Source organism: Cnephaeus nilssonii, assembly GCF_951640355.1.
Source record: "Cnephaeus nilssonii genome assembly, chromosome: 16".
NCBI classification, from domain to species: Eukaryota; Metazoa; Chordata; class Mammalia; order Chiroptera; family Vespertilionidae; genus Cnephaeus; species Cnephaeus nilssonii.
Genome location: NC_137087.1, coordinates 55284608 through 55300543, shown reverse-complemented (window position 1 = coordinate 55300543; position 15936 = coordinate 55284608). Strand labels below are relative to the sequence as shown.

Below are 15936 nucleotides of genomic sequence, written 5' to 3'. Positions count from 1 at the left end.
ATAGAGAGATAGAAACTTCATTGATTGGCTGCCACCTGCATGCCCCCCCCCACCTGGGGATTGAGCCCATAACCTGGGCATGTGCTCTGACTGGGAATTGAATAGCAACCTCTTGGTTCATTGGTCAGTGCTCACCCACTGAGCCACACCAGCTGGGCCCATAGTTCCTTTAATCTGACAACAACCAAGTGTGGTAGGATATTAGTATCCTCTTTTTACAAATAAGGCTCACAGAGGCTAAATCACTTGCCTGCGACCACACAAAACTAGCTAACGTTAGAGCCAGAATTCAAACCCAACACTCAATACAAGCCATCCCAGACATTGCTGTTTTTCTTTAAAAAGGAATTTCGAATATGCCCTAGTCCTAAGGAGGGGCTGATTTCAGTATTTTTGTTTGTTTTTGTTTTTTTCAACTATCCACTAAGAGGTGATTACTGAAAATTGAGTTATTCTGCTAACAACAAAAAAAAATGTTTACATGTAAAATCCATGTGAGAGAATTTAAGATATATTTAATATGTACTGTTTAAATATGTCCCTTAAAGATTTCATTTTAAAAAATATATATTTTTTGCCATCATTTAGGACAGGGGCATGAAAATTTATCCTATAGCAGCACTTCTCTTTATCTAACAGATTCTTTTTCATTTATCTGGCTTATGAGTTTAAGAACTATTCTGACTTAAACCTTTATGAATTAAGCTTTAATGGCAGGTCTTTGAAAAGTTCTGTAGGAGTTGATAGTAATTTTTCGACCAAGAGATGCCATATGTCTGTTTCAAGAGTTATACTTCCTGTGGGGAAGGGGGGAGAACCGGTATAGCCATGTACATTCAAATTGAGTCCTCTGCTGATAGGAGGCAGTTTCCAAGAAGGTAGCTAATAAATATAGTATTTCCTTTTTTCTGTTAGAGTGACAGACCAAATGGAAGATGATTGAGAACTTAGCTGAGTCTATGGAAGCAACAATACATAGTTACCCACTAATTGAAGGTCCCATGAAATATTTCAGTTAGCATCTTCTGCACTGTTAAAACTGCTTGTAATGAAAAGTAGGTTAGAATGATACAGAATGACCCTTCAGAGACTCGGTATTTTCTTTCTTTTCATAAGTGTTTTCTTTTTCATTCTAGAACCTAGAAATTGTTTAGACATTTCAGAATTATAAATATTTTTTGAAGTTTTATAAGTTTTATTTTATTTTTTTAGCCAAACTGATGGCATTGCTAGGAAGCAAGATTTTAAATGCTCTCAGAATTAGAACTTACTGAAATGTGCTTTATAAGCAGAAATCGAGTAATAGTACTAGAGTTCTAATTCCTTCATTTCAGAATTGAGCTAAAGGTTATTTCATACTCAAGCTTGTTTGTGGAGAGAGAAAGGAAGAGAAGAGGAGGAGCAGGGGAGAAAGGGAATATGAACAAGGGCATGTTGTCTCCTTGTCAGTGTATATCATGGCACTAATGGAGTTAGTAGGATCATCAATTTTGGTTCTAATTTTTAAAGGTGATTGATGATAATATATGAAATCTGGCCCTGGATCTTCAACAGCCTTGTTGCTACTTCTAATTGAGATGGACAGTGAGCTGTTGGTCCCTAGCCTGGCAGTAATTTGTGCCCTGTAGCCATAATCACATTGATCCAATATCTGGTGTTCAATAAAATGGCCAGAAAATTACATCTCTTAACACATTCTGTGCTGAGCGTGTTGTACATAGAAGTTCCCCTTGCAATAGCTTGATAACTTATCCTATATAATAAAAGCCTAGTATGCTGTGTCCGGTTGTCCATTCAACCAATCAAAGCATAATATGTTAATGATAGCTAAGGCCGCTCAACCACTCACTGAGGCATGCACTGACCACCAGGGGGCAGCGCAGAATGAAGGGAGGCCCTGGCCAGCAGCCAGAAGGCCCTGATCAGCCCTGATCGCCGGCCAGGCCTAGGGACCCTACCGTGCACGAATTTCGTGCACTGGGCCTCTAGTTTAATATAAAAGTTGTTCTAGTTTTAGAAATCTTAATCTCTCCATTGTAATTCAAAGTTTGGGGATAAATCTTTAAATGCACTAACCATAATTGCCTAGGTTCTTGATATTCAGAATGTAATTGCCATGTCCCAAAGCAAGTGAAGTAAAGATGATTTGTACAGTAGCCCATCAGAAACATTGATTTTTAGTCACCTAGAAATACTTAGCATGTAGAGTTTTGGTTACTTTGACCAAAGACCCAGGATAACAAGGTTAAACTGAGAAGAGAAACTGCACTAACACAGCTCTTTTCAAAAAAAGTGTCACCGTGCTTCTCAAAAAAGGAAGCTCCTATAGGAAGCTCTTCTGTTATTCCAGGCCATCACTGCCCTGAAGTCATCCAGTCCTGGCCACCTGAAAAGAGCTGTGTTAGCTCTACTATGCATTCTTCAGTGTTAAATTTACTTTTTAGGAATGTCTTCTCTGCTCTATCCATGTTAGGTGACGCTGGTTAAATCACACAAGTATTATCATAATTATTTGTTCATGCCTAGCTTTCCTGCTGAAGCCAGGGAAGCTCATCTGTGGTGTTCACAGCTCTACTTCCCACACCCAGCACACAGTGCCTAAGCGTTTGAATGAGTGGATGAAGTAGTGCATTTCTGTCCATGACTTTTCTCTCTCAGTAGCTTTGCTATGGGTTACATTAAAGTGTTGTTTCTTAGGTCAACATTGGTCTTTCTAAAAATGTTGCTACCAGTTTGTGGATAGATGTTATAGAATACACCGATGTGTCTGAAGGTCATGGGCATCTTTTTTTATTGTAATATATTGAGAATTCTGATAGGAAAGAGATTGATTTACATTATGGGCCAGGAAGACTGGGAATGGTTATCTGCATTTAAAAGCCTACTGATAAAAGTTCAATTTTATACTGGCGTCAGGTACATATGTATTCAGATTACTGTGTTATTTCTCCCTTCCCTGCCCTACTACTCTAGCAAAATAGTCCTCGTGATGTCTTTTTCAGAAACTTATTTAATGAAAGAATGCTCAAAAGTATACCTGGACACAGTAATTTCAGGTCTTTCATTTAATGGTTCTTTTTGTTTTGTTGTTGTTGTTGTTTTCTCAATGTAACAAGCTTGTATAGGAGAGAACAGTTTGTAAAAGAGTTATATTGATATGTTATTAAAATACATCCTCTTTTTGTCTATTGTATAAAATTATGTCCATGTTAAGAAGGGATTGAAAAATCAATGTTGTTTTTTTCCCCAGGTGAAAATAAGGTATCCCACCTGGGTCCAAGAAAGACTAAAAGGGATGTCAGAGTGTGTGAGAGCTCTTAAAGGCTATCTTGGTGTTTTCACTAAATTGCTCTCCACACGATAGATGTGCATATAGCTAGAAGTTTTTAACCTGTGACTGACGTTATTGGTGAAGTTAAATGCAGGCTGTCTGCAATCTTGTATGTGTTGACTCATGGTTCGGCTCTTGTAATTGCTGCTTAGTATGTCAGAAATTCTTCACAATTGATAAACTTTTTTATCTATGTTGTATCAAAAAATACTAGAAATGGTCATTTTACTCCAATAGAAAGCTACCTTTTGGTTTCAACAAAATTCATGCCAGTTGACACAGGATAAGCCACAGAGAAAATACTTTACATCCTTTATAGTGTATTTTACCTTTATAATGTTTTGGTAGCTTTCTAGTTTGACAAATACAGCACTTTGAGTTTAATGAGATTTTGTATGTAACAGTCTGTAACACAGTGCCTGGTAAGCTAGAACCTGTTTGAAACAGATACCAACTAAAACTAGCTTAAGCAAAAAAGGGATATTTATTCTGAGGATACCATGGTAGTTTCACGGGCACCATGGGTGGTGTCAGGACCACTGTTTGAGGCTGTGTGGATTAGGCTCTGCATAGCTTTTAGCATTGGAGTGGAGGGTTTAAGTATATTGGAAAACTAAGGGCTATCTGAATGACTTAGCAGTGACCTTTATATTTATGTATCTTAAGACAAAATATGGCATATTCAAGGTTTTGTGGTTTGTTTTTAATAGCTTTAATAAGATGTAATTTAAATACAGTAAGTTCACTAACTGTGCAGTTGGTGAATTTTGGTAATTGTGTACCGTTTATAACCTTCACCCCAATCAAGGTATAGAATTATTTCTTTCACCTTGAAAACTTGTGCTATTTGCCTTCAATATTCAGCCCCCCAACCTCTTGTCCTTTGTAAATATTCATCAGCTTCCTATCACTTTAATTTTGCTTTTCTAGAACTTACTACAAATTGAATCCTAGAGTATATGTCTTTTATGTTTGACTCATTTCATTCAGTACACCTTTGAGATGTATCTGTGTTGTGTGTACTGTCACAATAAAGATTTTCCTCCTCCTTTATTTGTCGGTAATAGTCACTGTGGTACAAAAGTTAGCATCAACCATAGTGCTCTCAGTGTGTGCATGTTTCCTCACTCTCTACTATGAATCCATTAAATGTTTTCATTTTTTTCTCTTTATCACAGGTTGAGTTAATTAAGGGGAATTTACAAAGCGTTGGACTTACACTTCGTCTTGTCCAGTCAACTGACGGGTATGCTGGGCATGTCATCATTGAGACTGTGGCCCCAAACTCACCTGCTGCACTTGCTGATCTTCAGCGAGGAGACCGATTGATTGCCATTGGAGGTAATTATGCTAATATGCAGTTATGGTTTACATTTACAGAGAAAGCAGAGAGTAGATGTGGGAGTTCTCCTCTCTCCTTTATTTTCATAAGCACATTACTTTTATAATGGGAAGAAAGTAGTAACTTTATTAAAAAATCTGAAGGAAGCCTTAACATTTAATTTAAAACACATATGCCATATGACACTTAGGATAGCAAAGCCATAAAATAAACCTCAGCTGTTACTTGTTTGACATAAACATGTTACTCTTTCTCATCTGAAAACCACAAGTCAGTATAAATTTTTTAATATTCACACATCATGTTTTGGTTTTACCTACAGGATAAAATTAATTTTTTGGTGTTTATTTTTTTGTTAATCCTCACCCAAGGACATTTTTTCCAATGATTTTTTAGAGAGAGTAGAAGGCGGTGGGGAGAGATCAGTGTGAGAGAGACACATGGATTGGTTGCCTCCCACACATGCCCCAACTGAACTGGGGATCGAACCTACAACCTAGGTACATGCCCTTGACTGGGAATTGAACCTGCAACCCTTCAGTGTGCAGGCTGATGCTCTAACCATTGAGTCTATTGACCAGGGCGTAAAAATTTTTTCTTATTTTTTGAAAGGTTTTTGTTTTTAATTACATAAGTAGTAAATATTATCAAAAATAAATCTAAGCACTATAAATCTATGCTGAGTGGAAAAATATATCTACCATTTGTAAAAATAAATTGCGATAAGGGGCAGGTGTCATATACATTAATTTTTTATAGCTATAATTCATTTATGTGGTTCTATAATAATTTTTTAAGTATTTAGTAACGGGATTGGTGACAGTTGAAATAAGATTAACAAAATGTTTGCTATATTTGAAACTCAATAATGGAGTTCATTTTACTATTTCCTCTACTTTTGCATATATTAGAAATATTCCAAAAGAAAAGGAATCCCACCCTGGCCAGTTTGGTTTGGTAGTTAGGAGTGTTGGCCCTCGGACTCAAAGGTCCAAGTTTGATTCCTGGTCAAGGGCATGTACCTGGGTTGCAGACCTCATCCTGGCCTGGGTCCGGGTATGTGCAGGAGGTAACTGATCAATGTGTCTCTCACATGGATGTTTCTCTCTCGCTCTCTCTCTCTCTCTCTCGCTCGCTCTCTCTCCCTCCCCCCCCCCTCCCTCCTTCCCTAAAAATCTCTAAAAATCAGTGGGGAAAAATATCCTCAGGTGAGGATTAACCAAGTGAACTGGAACTTTGACAGAACTGACAGTTGAGTAGGGAGTCTACTCTCTGGATTTGTGTCAGGTGAACAGAGGGTGGCACATTCATTCTAACATAGTAGTGAGGACAGGAGCATGAGAAGGTCAAAGAGGGTTTTTAACTACACTGACTTTGTAATGTCAAAGAAACATCAAGGTGTTGATACCCAGAGGTAGTTGGGAATGTAAGACAAGAGGGAAGACCAAGGAAAAGTTGATAGCTAAAATTCCTGAAATGGATATAATCCAGGAGGAGAGCAAAAAGCAGAGAAAACTAATGACAGACAAAACCATGGGAACGTTTGCATACAAGGGGCAGATTAGGTGGCAAAAAAGCAGAGGAGAGATCATCTGAGCCCAGTTAGTGTCATGAAAATGGGTTTAAAGCAGGAGGAAGGGAATCAAAGTATGAGCAAGGATAATTGATGGAACAAAGGGCTGAAGGAGATGGTTAGGGGGAGAGTGGGATCCAGAGTACAACGAAAGGGATACTCCCTCCTCTGAGATAGCTTAATGCTAAAAATGACTGGCAGGAAGAAAAGGTGACTTCTTATCTTTTCAGTAAATTAGGTGATATCATCCACAGAAGAAAAAAGCAGGACGGGTGGACTTCAGGGGATTGGGAGAGGTTTGAAGCTGGTGTTTTAGAGACTCAGTTGTTTGGAGACCATTCAACAGAATGCTAAGGCAGCACTGAACACTATGCTGAAGACAGAGCATAACTTGGGGCTAGATCAGGTAGTCATCTCAGGAGCAGAAAGGGGAGGTGGCGGGGCTAGCCGAGCTGGGAATCAGAAAGGCAGGGAGATGTGGAAGAGGAAAGGTCCAGGGCAAGAGAATAGAAAATCTTGATGTGAACATCACTGAAATCTTGAGACTGAGGTCAAGGAGAAAAGCAAGTGCTATCAGGAGAACCAGCTGGGCCAGGAGAGCAAAGGGGGAATGATTAGATCTGGAAATTACCTCAAAACAGATTCAGTGAGCAGACAGAATTGTCACAGGTGGAAAATAGGAGATTGTGGCCAGAAATGCATTTCCAAGTGCAAGATATTTGCTGTGGTCAAGTTCCCAGTGATGACCAGGTCTAAAGCAAGATCTTACCTGCGCAGCTGAAGTAGGAGAGGATATAGGCTAAGGAACTCTATGGTCAGGTTATTAGATGGGGCTGATGTTACTTTGATTTATTTAGGATGGCCCTAAGACCTTTGGAAAGCAAAGACCTGTCTCACCTTTCTCTAAGTCCTACAGAAAGGGATAGCTTGGGTAAGTACTGTTTTGGGGAGGGTAGCGAAAGGGCAGGAAACAAATAGAGCCTGTAATGATACACCTAGAAGATCGCTAGCTAGAAGAATATACTAGAAGCTGCTGGCTCTGATTGCCTTGGGGAAGGAAGAGTATTGCTAGGAGATAGAGGTGAAAGGGAGATTTTTTTCAGTATACATCTTTTGTATCCTTTGAATTTTTAATTACTTTAATATAGCACCTATTAGAAAATAGTAAAATGAAAACTTAAGATAGATATTATCAATATAGGTACAGATAGTAGCCAACTTATTTAACTGTAAAGCAACTTATGCCTTCCTTATTCTTTCTGGTCCTGAAAAGGATTAGCTTAATGGTTAAAGCTCATAAAAAGAATCTGTAAAAGAGTACATTACTCATAATATAGTATTTTGCAGTTTATTTCAAACATCAGTCTCTTACTTTGACCCAATTGCTTGTAATCCCTGGTATATTTTGGGATTTCCTGCAATAAAATCATTTTCCCATCATTCTACGTCTGGTTTAACAAAATCCTTTTTATTAGGTGTCACTGCTCACTTTAAACTGAGAAATAGTGTTACTTAAATGTAGGAAGGAATGGGAAGCAATTAGGAGTTACCAGCTTGGCACCCTCCTAAGGATTTTCATCTCATCATTTGGTTTGAATAAGTAAACATTTCTAGGATATCCAGGGTTTGAGAATCAGCACACAGATGCATCCAAAAGCCAATCATATATTTTGGAGGTTTCCCTATTTTTCGTTAAATATCATGAGTTAATGGCAATTACATGTAGCAATTTCGGTAATTCTCATTGCAGTAATTTATGTTTCCCTTTCAAAATTTTACAACAGGTGTGAAAATCACATCTACACTGCAGGTGTTGAAGCTCATCAAGCAGGCCGGCGACCGCGTCCTGGTGCACTACGAGAGGCCTGTTGGCCAGGGGCATCACAGTGCGGCGCTGCAGGATCATTTCAGTCAGTTGGAAGAAAACTTTCTGGCAGGCTCATGCCAACCCAATTATGAAGAGGACACGGGGTTGGCAGTCGACACTGAAAGTAGAGACCTGGATTTGGAATTTGAAGACTTGGCAAGTGATGTCAGAGCACAAAATGAGTTCAAAGATGAGGCACAATCGGCAAGTCATAGTCCCAAACGTACTCCGACGACACCTTCTGTTAGACCCCTTGGAACGGTATCACCAGTTTTAAATCGTAAATTAGTTACAGGAAGTCACCCACCACCACCCAAACTTCCATCCAAAGAAGGAAACAAACCCTTAGCCCCCAAACCTTCCGAGACAACAGACCCAGCACAAGTGTCAAAACCCACCCAGGGATCCACTCTCAAACCACCCGTGCCACCACGACCGCAGGTGAAAGCTCCTTTGCCTTCTGCGGATGCCCCGGGTCAGGCGGAACCAGATGTTCTTGTTGAAAAGCCAGAAAAGGTGCTGCCTCCTCCTCCTGTAGACAGACCTGCTGAAAAGCAAGCGAAACCTGTGGATCACATGGAAGATGTCGCTGCATCTAAGCAGCCTTCGGCAAAGCACGAAGTGGGGAAAGACTTGACCTCAGAAAGTTCCTGCCCTCCTAAGGACAGTTCGGATGACCCTCAAACGTGGGAGTCTTCAGAAATTCACTATCGTAATAAGCTAGGAAAATGGACAAGAGCCAGAGCCACCTGCTGCTTTGACATAGAAGCCTGCCACAGGTACTTGAACATCGCCCTGTGGTGCAGGGATCCTTTCAAGTTGGGGGGGCTCATCTGTTTGGGGCACGTGAGCCTGAAACTGGAAGAGGTGGCTTTAGGATGCCTCACTACATCAAACATGGAGTACCTTTCCAAGTTCAGACTGGAAGCCCCAACACCCAAGGCCATGGTCACGAGAACCGCTCTCCGCAATCTGAGTGTGCAAAAGGGATTCAATGACAAATTTTGCTTTGGTGACATTACTATTCACTTCAAGTATCTGAAGGAAGGAGAAGCGGACCACCATCTGGTTACCAACTTGGAGAAAGAAAAAGAACTTCATTTGGTCGAAGAGGCTTCGGCCCTGCTGAAAGAGGAGCCCTTGGTGGGACAGCTGGGCGTCACGGAAAACAAGCACAGCTTCCAGGACACTCAGTTCCAGAACCCAACGTGGTGCGATTACTGCAAGAAAAAAGTCTGGACTAAAGCCGCTTCCCAGTGTGTGATCTGTGCTTACGTCTGCCATAAAAAATGCCAGGAAAAGTGTCTTGCTGAGATTCCTCTCTGCGGAGCGACTGAGAGGCGAATAGACCGGACCCTGAAAAACCTCAGGCTGGAAGGACAGGAGACCCTCCTGGGCCTGTCTGCTCGTACTGACGCTGAAGTTAGCAAGTCAGTCACCAGAACCACAGGCTTGACGAGGCACATCATCAATACTAGCTCTCGTTTGCTAAACTTGCGTCAAGTCTCTAAAACTCGCCTTTCTGAAGCAGGAACTGATCTAGTAGAACCTTCACCAAAACATACACCCAACACGTCAGACAATGAAGGCAGCGACACAGAGGTGTGTGGTCCAAACAGTCCTTCTAAACGGGGAAACAGCACAGGAATAAAGTTAGTGAGGAAGGAGGGCGGCCTGGATGACAGCGTCTTCATTGCAGTTAAAGAAATTGGCCGTGACCTGTACAGGGGCTTGCCGACAGAGGAGAGGATCCAGAAACTCGAGTTCATGCTGGATAAACTGCAGAATGAAATTGATCAGGAGTTGGAACATAACAATTCCCTTGTTAGAGAAGAAAAGGAGACAACCGATACAAGGAAAAAATCTCTTCTTTCTGCCGCTTTGGGTAAATCAGGTGAAAGACTACAAGCTTTGACACTTCTTATGATCCACTACAGAGCAGGCATTGAAGATATCGAATCTTTAGAAAGTCTTACCTTAGACCAGCACCCAAAAAAAATAGGCAAGTACACAGATGACACAGAAGAAGACTTTGATAATGAAATAACCCAACTAATAGACGCGCAGCCATTCAGCAGCATTTCAGATGACTTATTTGGCCCATCTGAGTCTGTGTAACAGACCCACCTATTTAATCTTTCAAGCATTGGGGGAAAGTATCTAAAGTACCACAGACATAACCATGTCTAAACCCCCGTATAATGCACTCTGGCCTGCTTCTCCAGTTACTTGCTTGTGTTAATAAGAATGAAAAGGTTGTTCCAGCAAAAACATGACCAGCTCACTAAATTGGTTGTTTCAGATTGCATTTATAGCTATGCTTTTTGGGTTTATACTTGGAATTTATTTTTACTAATTTATTTTTAACTTTTTCTAATTATGGAATTATGTAAGCTGACTTTTCATGTTTATGTATGTTGATGTCTCATTGTGCTACTTTTTTTTCTCTTTATTTGAATTAGTGTTAAATTGGATACTGTCCAGATCCTTGTAATGTTTTTATTTCTATCACGGTTATAACAGATTGTTGCATGCCCAAATTGACAGCAACAATCATTGAGGGAACAGTTTTTGAATCTTACTTTGTGTTATGAAGTTTGTCATCCTACTTGAGATTTTTATTATTTTGGGGTCCTGGGGGGGTGCTTTTTGTTTTGTTTTTGCCAAATGTAACATGAAAGCAGACACTATGGCTTTAGTCAGTTAATGCTGATTTAGTAAAAAAAACAACTTTACATATATTGCTTGCTTCCTATGCCTCTGTGAAATTTTTTTCTAAAGCTTTTGTGCAGTTGAAGTAGAGTGAGAATATAGTGATTGATTTGAAGAGTTTGCACTGAAAATGAAAACAAAATGTAACAGAGTAAATATAGAACGCAGTTGGTAAAGAATTTTGTAGAGAGATAACAGGATTATTAAAAAACAGCAACCAGTAGGATTTTGAAATATAATTTTTCAAAATGTTGCTTTCCTTTTAAATGGAAGTTCTAATCATTTATGATTTTCATCTCCAGTTCTCCCATAGGAAATAAAGCATGTGCAAGGATATTTAAAGTTTCAGAGGACTGTTCTTAAAATGTCCGTGATGATAACTGGTTTGGCTGTTTTTGTTTTAGAAACTCTTTTTTTAATGCAGGAGAATATTGTGAAGGAGAAGAATCATGCAAAATAGATTTACTGTTTTGTCTGACTTCCTGCAGGCTTAAAGGAATGGTGACCATTCTGAATGCTTCTGTAATTCAGACTATCTTCATTCATTAAAAAAAATAAAATTAATTAAATAAAAGTAGACAGTATAGATACATAGGAATTGGGACTAGTTCTCTGAAAAGGAAGATCTACTCTCATACTTGGTCATCGTGTGGATCCCCGTAACACATGACTGAGGGAATCGTGAGCATGACCTCTGTTGGTATTCCATAAGTTTGGCCTTCTATTTGCCTATAAAAAGATACATCTATGCACAATTTTCCCTTTTGTAGCTAACTACTATGATAATTGATATGGAGTAAAACTGACATGAATTTAAAACTAGATGGGATGGCTTGTATGGCTGGCAGAAAAAAGCATTTTAATATGGATTCTGGCCCACATCTGTAGTCCAGGACACCATACAAGAGTTTAAGATCAAGCTCTTCCACTGGCCATGAAGGAACTGTATGACCATCGGCAAGCCACAAAAGGGCCGTGTCTCAGTTTCCCCAGCTCCAAAGTAGGAACAAACAAGGTTTAGTCTACCTCACAGGACTGTTGTGAGGGAAACAATAGCGTAACCAAGTGCTCTGCACAGTACAAAGCCATTCAAATAACAGATAGGACGTATATGGGCCATAAAAACATTACCGAAGGAAGGAAAGTTACTTCTTTACAAATCAATAGCCAATTCTCACTTCTGCTGTTAAAAGTGAAATATTAGGGGAAAATGCTTTCTTGGCCAAGTTAATAACAAAAATATAACTGTGTATGCCCCCCTTTATTTAAGCATGCTTGCATTTTAAACGAACACGGCCATAAAAGTCTTTATACACAAATTTCTCTGGAAGCTAAAATGTTAATCTGTAACATATGCTTGAAACAATCTGCCCAATATAATAACCAACTCCCATCTTATGAAAAATAACTTACCATCCATAACCTGGGAGGTGGAGTGTCTGTAAGTGGCTGGTGCTTAGGGATCGTACCACAGAAGTTTTGGTGACATCCAAGCATGCTGCTGAAATGGGTGCATTCGAAAGGGCTGTAGAAGTAATGCAAAACTTCGGTTTCATAAAAATCTGCTCGTGCTTTAAAATATTTAACTCTGTAGAACCACAGTTATGGAAAGCTCAGTAATGCTGCTCATGATATTTATAAAATAATACCTTTAACATAGTGCAATATTTTATTATATATATAGTGGGAGGAGCAGAAGGGGCATCACAGTTGCACTTTAGTGCAACGGGAACACCCCAAATTGCCCAGGGGAGAGAGAGATGTAAGGTCTCAATGAAAACAGTTGTATTATATTGAATTCCTGATGTAATGTCGCTGCCATGCTATGTTATCAATAGCTAAAAAGTAATAAAGAAAGCAAAACCACCACGGAAAAAAGAATATCTTCATTTGATGGCATCTGAAAAGGTGACTGCTGCCTCTCTCTGGAATTACAGCCTGGTATAATCTGGCCACACAAACAAGCTCCACAGTCCATTTGTGTTAAACCAAATGGCTATTTTGAAAATTGCCTAAAAGCATTAACTTCTGGTTTTACTTTTGTTTTATTTATGGATTTGCCTTGGTCCCTATTAGTAATTAGATTAGTGAAAGTGTATTTTCTACATTGGTATTTAATGATTGGGTTAGGCATTTAGCCCCTCAAGTTGAGCAACATTTTAGCCCTGTTTTGGAATCAATTAATATGCTACATTTCTTAATGTCAAGATCTACATTCTTTAATATCAGAACTAGTTGGATACTATGTGGCCACTTGTGACTTTTGAGAAAAGAAAACAGCTTAATATTTGAGGGTACTGTCAGGTTCAAAATTTAAGTAACTCTGAATTTTTTGAAAGACAATTTGAAAATACTTGGCTCTTATTAATAGTAATATAATAAAATCTTAAGTTCCCTAAAAGTAAATAAATTTAAAATCACTCTAAAAATGTATTGTCTTTATTTCTAAATTGAGATAACAGCTTTCTTTTTAAAAATGGGGTGGTCCCTCAATCCATTTTAAGCCATGGACCCCCTAAACAGCTGATTAAAACTAGACTCTCGCCCCTAAAGGATACACACATGCACACCGTAAGTTTTATAGGACCTGGGGCCACAGGCCCACTGTATCACATGGCCACATAGTTTAGTTATTCTTATCAAATGTATTGGCTCACAGCAATCAGGAAAATAATACAACTTTCGAGATGCAAGGATAACTTCATTTTTCCACACTGACAACATGTGACTAGTTAACATATTTCAATTTAAAACACTTTTCAAAGCCAAAATGTATGGTTCACTAACCTGGAGAGGAAGTTACCTGATGCCTGCAAGCAGAGAACAGTTTTTAATTAAATATCAACAGTCAAGAACAATACCTTATGGATTTGATTCCAAGGATAACGGCTGGTTTATGAAGGAATACACATAGGCACAGTAGTGTTCAGAAGATTTATTAAGTAAACTAGCTAAAACATGACGTAGGCAGGTACACTTGGCAGTCAAAAGGAAGAATTGACTATTCATCGCTACCTCATTACGGTTTTTGTATCTGTTCGCCAGGTACACACAAAACCACCTCTGCTAAAAAAGAAACTCAGAGCTGTATGTTCTTTGTTCTGACAGACATAAGTATTTTTTTTTAAGTCTCTTTTCCGTCTTGGCTAACCCCAGAATATTAGTCACATAAAAGACCCTGCAGCTCCCCATTTTTCCTGTTAGATAAAACTGGTATCTTTTGCTCCTAAAACAGTTCTAAAAACTTCCACATATCTTTTATGTTATCCCTAAGGATCAATAGCAGGCATGCCTTTCCCAGTCATTTTTGAAGAGACCAATCTTCAAGGCAAAAATAAAGTAGGAATAACTTATATGGTGCCGGGGCGGGGAGAACCACGGACCCGCTAGAGGACCCATTTGCAGCACAAGTTTCTTTTTGAAGGTTCTCCCCAATGGGCGTGGAGAACCCGCCTCAGAGCCATGGGCATGCGCCTCTGGAGCACCTTCCAGAAGCCACCGGCATCAGCTGCCCAACGCGGGTCGGCGAGCGGGAAGCTTGTGCGCTTCCAATTCACGGCACCTGACAGCCAGGCTGCAGATCCTTGCCAGGCCCCCAGGACAGCTTCAGAAAGCAGACGGAAAGGAAGCATCGGCTAACTTCCCTAGAGAATTAAAAGGCTGAAGGGTCCTCTTACAGTACTTAGTTCCTCGTCGTCCAAGTTAAACAATTTTTAACTTAACAAAAAAAATCGACATCAGGTGATTCTCATTTACAATTATAGAACTACAGAACTAACAAGTAGTAGTTGAGGCATTCCACACTATCACCACTGCAATCATATCTCATATAAAACCTGGTGTAGACGGACAGTGTTCACTAACAGTATTTGCTGCTACACTGGAAAGGCACGATAACGTCATGCTTAAAGAAACATCTCACAGCACTAGATGACACAGTAACACAGAGACATTTTCAGATGTTTGATTTTTTTCCTGCCCGTGAAAGGGGGGGTGTCTGGACCACCCTATTACTTTTACCTGGTTTCGTAACACGATTCAAGACATAATTCCATTCATCTTCATTTAAAATTTTTCACATTGATGTGAACCACTTTCAGAAGTCTAGAAAAGAACAGTTTCAGATAACTCAAAATTAAACACTTGGATGACCTCCAAACAGGTCAAAGATGATATAGTCTGATTTTTTTTGTTCATGTCATAGCAGCTATTAGCCTTTCTCCTTTATTTGCTAACCTTGAACTAGATGTTGATATGTCTTGCCATGCTTACACAACCTTGACTGTTGTATAATCTACCCTCAATGTTCCTTCTTCAAGATAATCATTTATCTTAAAGGGAAGCGTCTAGTTGTTCAGAGCTGTTCGTTTAGATGCTCTTCTCTGCTTTCAGAACATTCGCTATTTTCCCTCTCATTGGCTTCAATGTTTGCTGCCAACCACATGACATGTCAACATATAATTTACAACCAGCTGTTTCCAGGTAGGTGATTACATATAGATAACTAGTGCCAGCTAAGTTTTACGGATAAATCCAAACGGTAACTGCCTCAAGTTCTTGTCCTCTGCGTTGGAGATAACTAGCTTTTAACTCATACTTATATTGATGATAATTACAAGTTGAATAACTCAACACTCGGCGTCACTACGTAACCAAACGCTGTCTTACTTGATTGTTGTTCAGACTTCCTTCTGGTGTCTTATTGTCGGAAGTGTCTCGGAGATAACGTGTACGTTAGTTTTAAACCCTCATTACCAATATTCAGAAAAAAATAGAAGGTGGTTTCTTGGTTTGGTTTTGTGTTTTTTTTTGGCCCAAGTGTTCGTGAATGTAAGTTAAAAAATTATATCTGATTTGGATTCAAATATTTATAGATTTACACTATATCTATTTCGTCAAAATATATTGTATAATATTTAATAAAATCAAATACATAAAATAAAGTTTTCAACACTTTATACAAACCCCTAGAAAAGCTGCTTTTTCTTTATAAGGCTGTTGGCAATCGACCATACCCATGGAAAAGGAAGGGTGACCTCTGGTTCTACCGCTTCACCAGGGACGTGTGGGGTGACTAAGACGGTTCTGGGGGAGTCACTGCACGGGGAACA

General features: G+C 39.3%; 1 protein-coding gene across 1 annotated transcript in view; it reads left to right on the top strand.

Moving 5' to 3' along the window:
• Positions 1-15789, top strand: part of PDZD8 (PDZ domain containing 8) — a 61238-nt gene extending 45449 nt beyond the window's left edge. The window contains exons 4-5 of the mRNA XM_079792911.1: positions 4510-4672; positions 8031-15789. Coding sequence (XP_079649037.1) covers positions 4510-4672; positions 8031-10231 — 2364 coding nt within the window. The 3' untranslated portion in view covers positions 10232-15789. The remainder of the gene's footprint in view (positions 1-4509; positions 4673-8030) is intronic.
• The last annotated feature ends 147 nt before the right edge of the window (positions 15790-15936 follow it).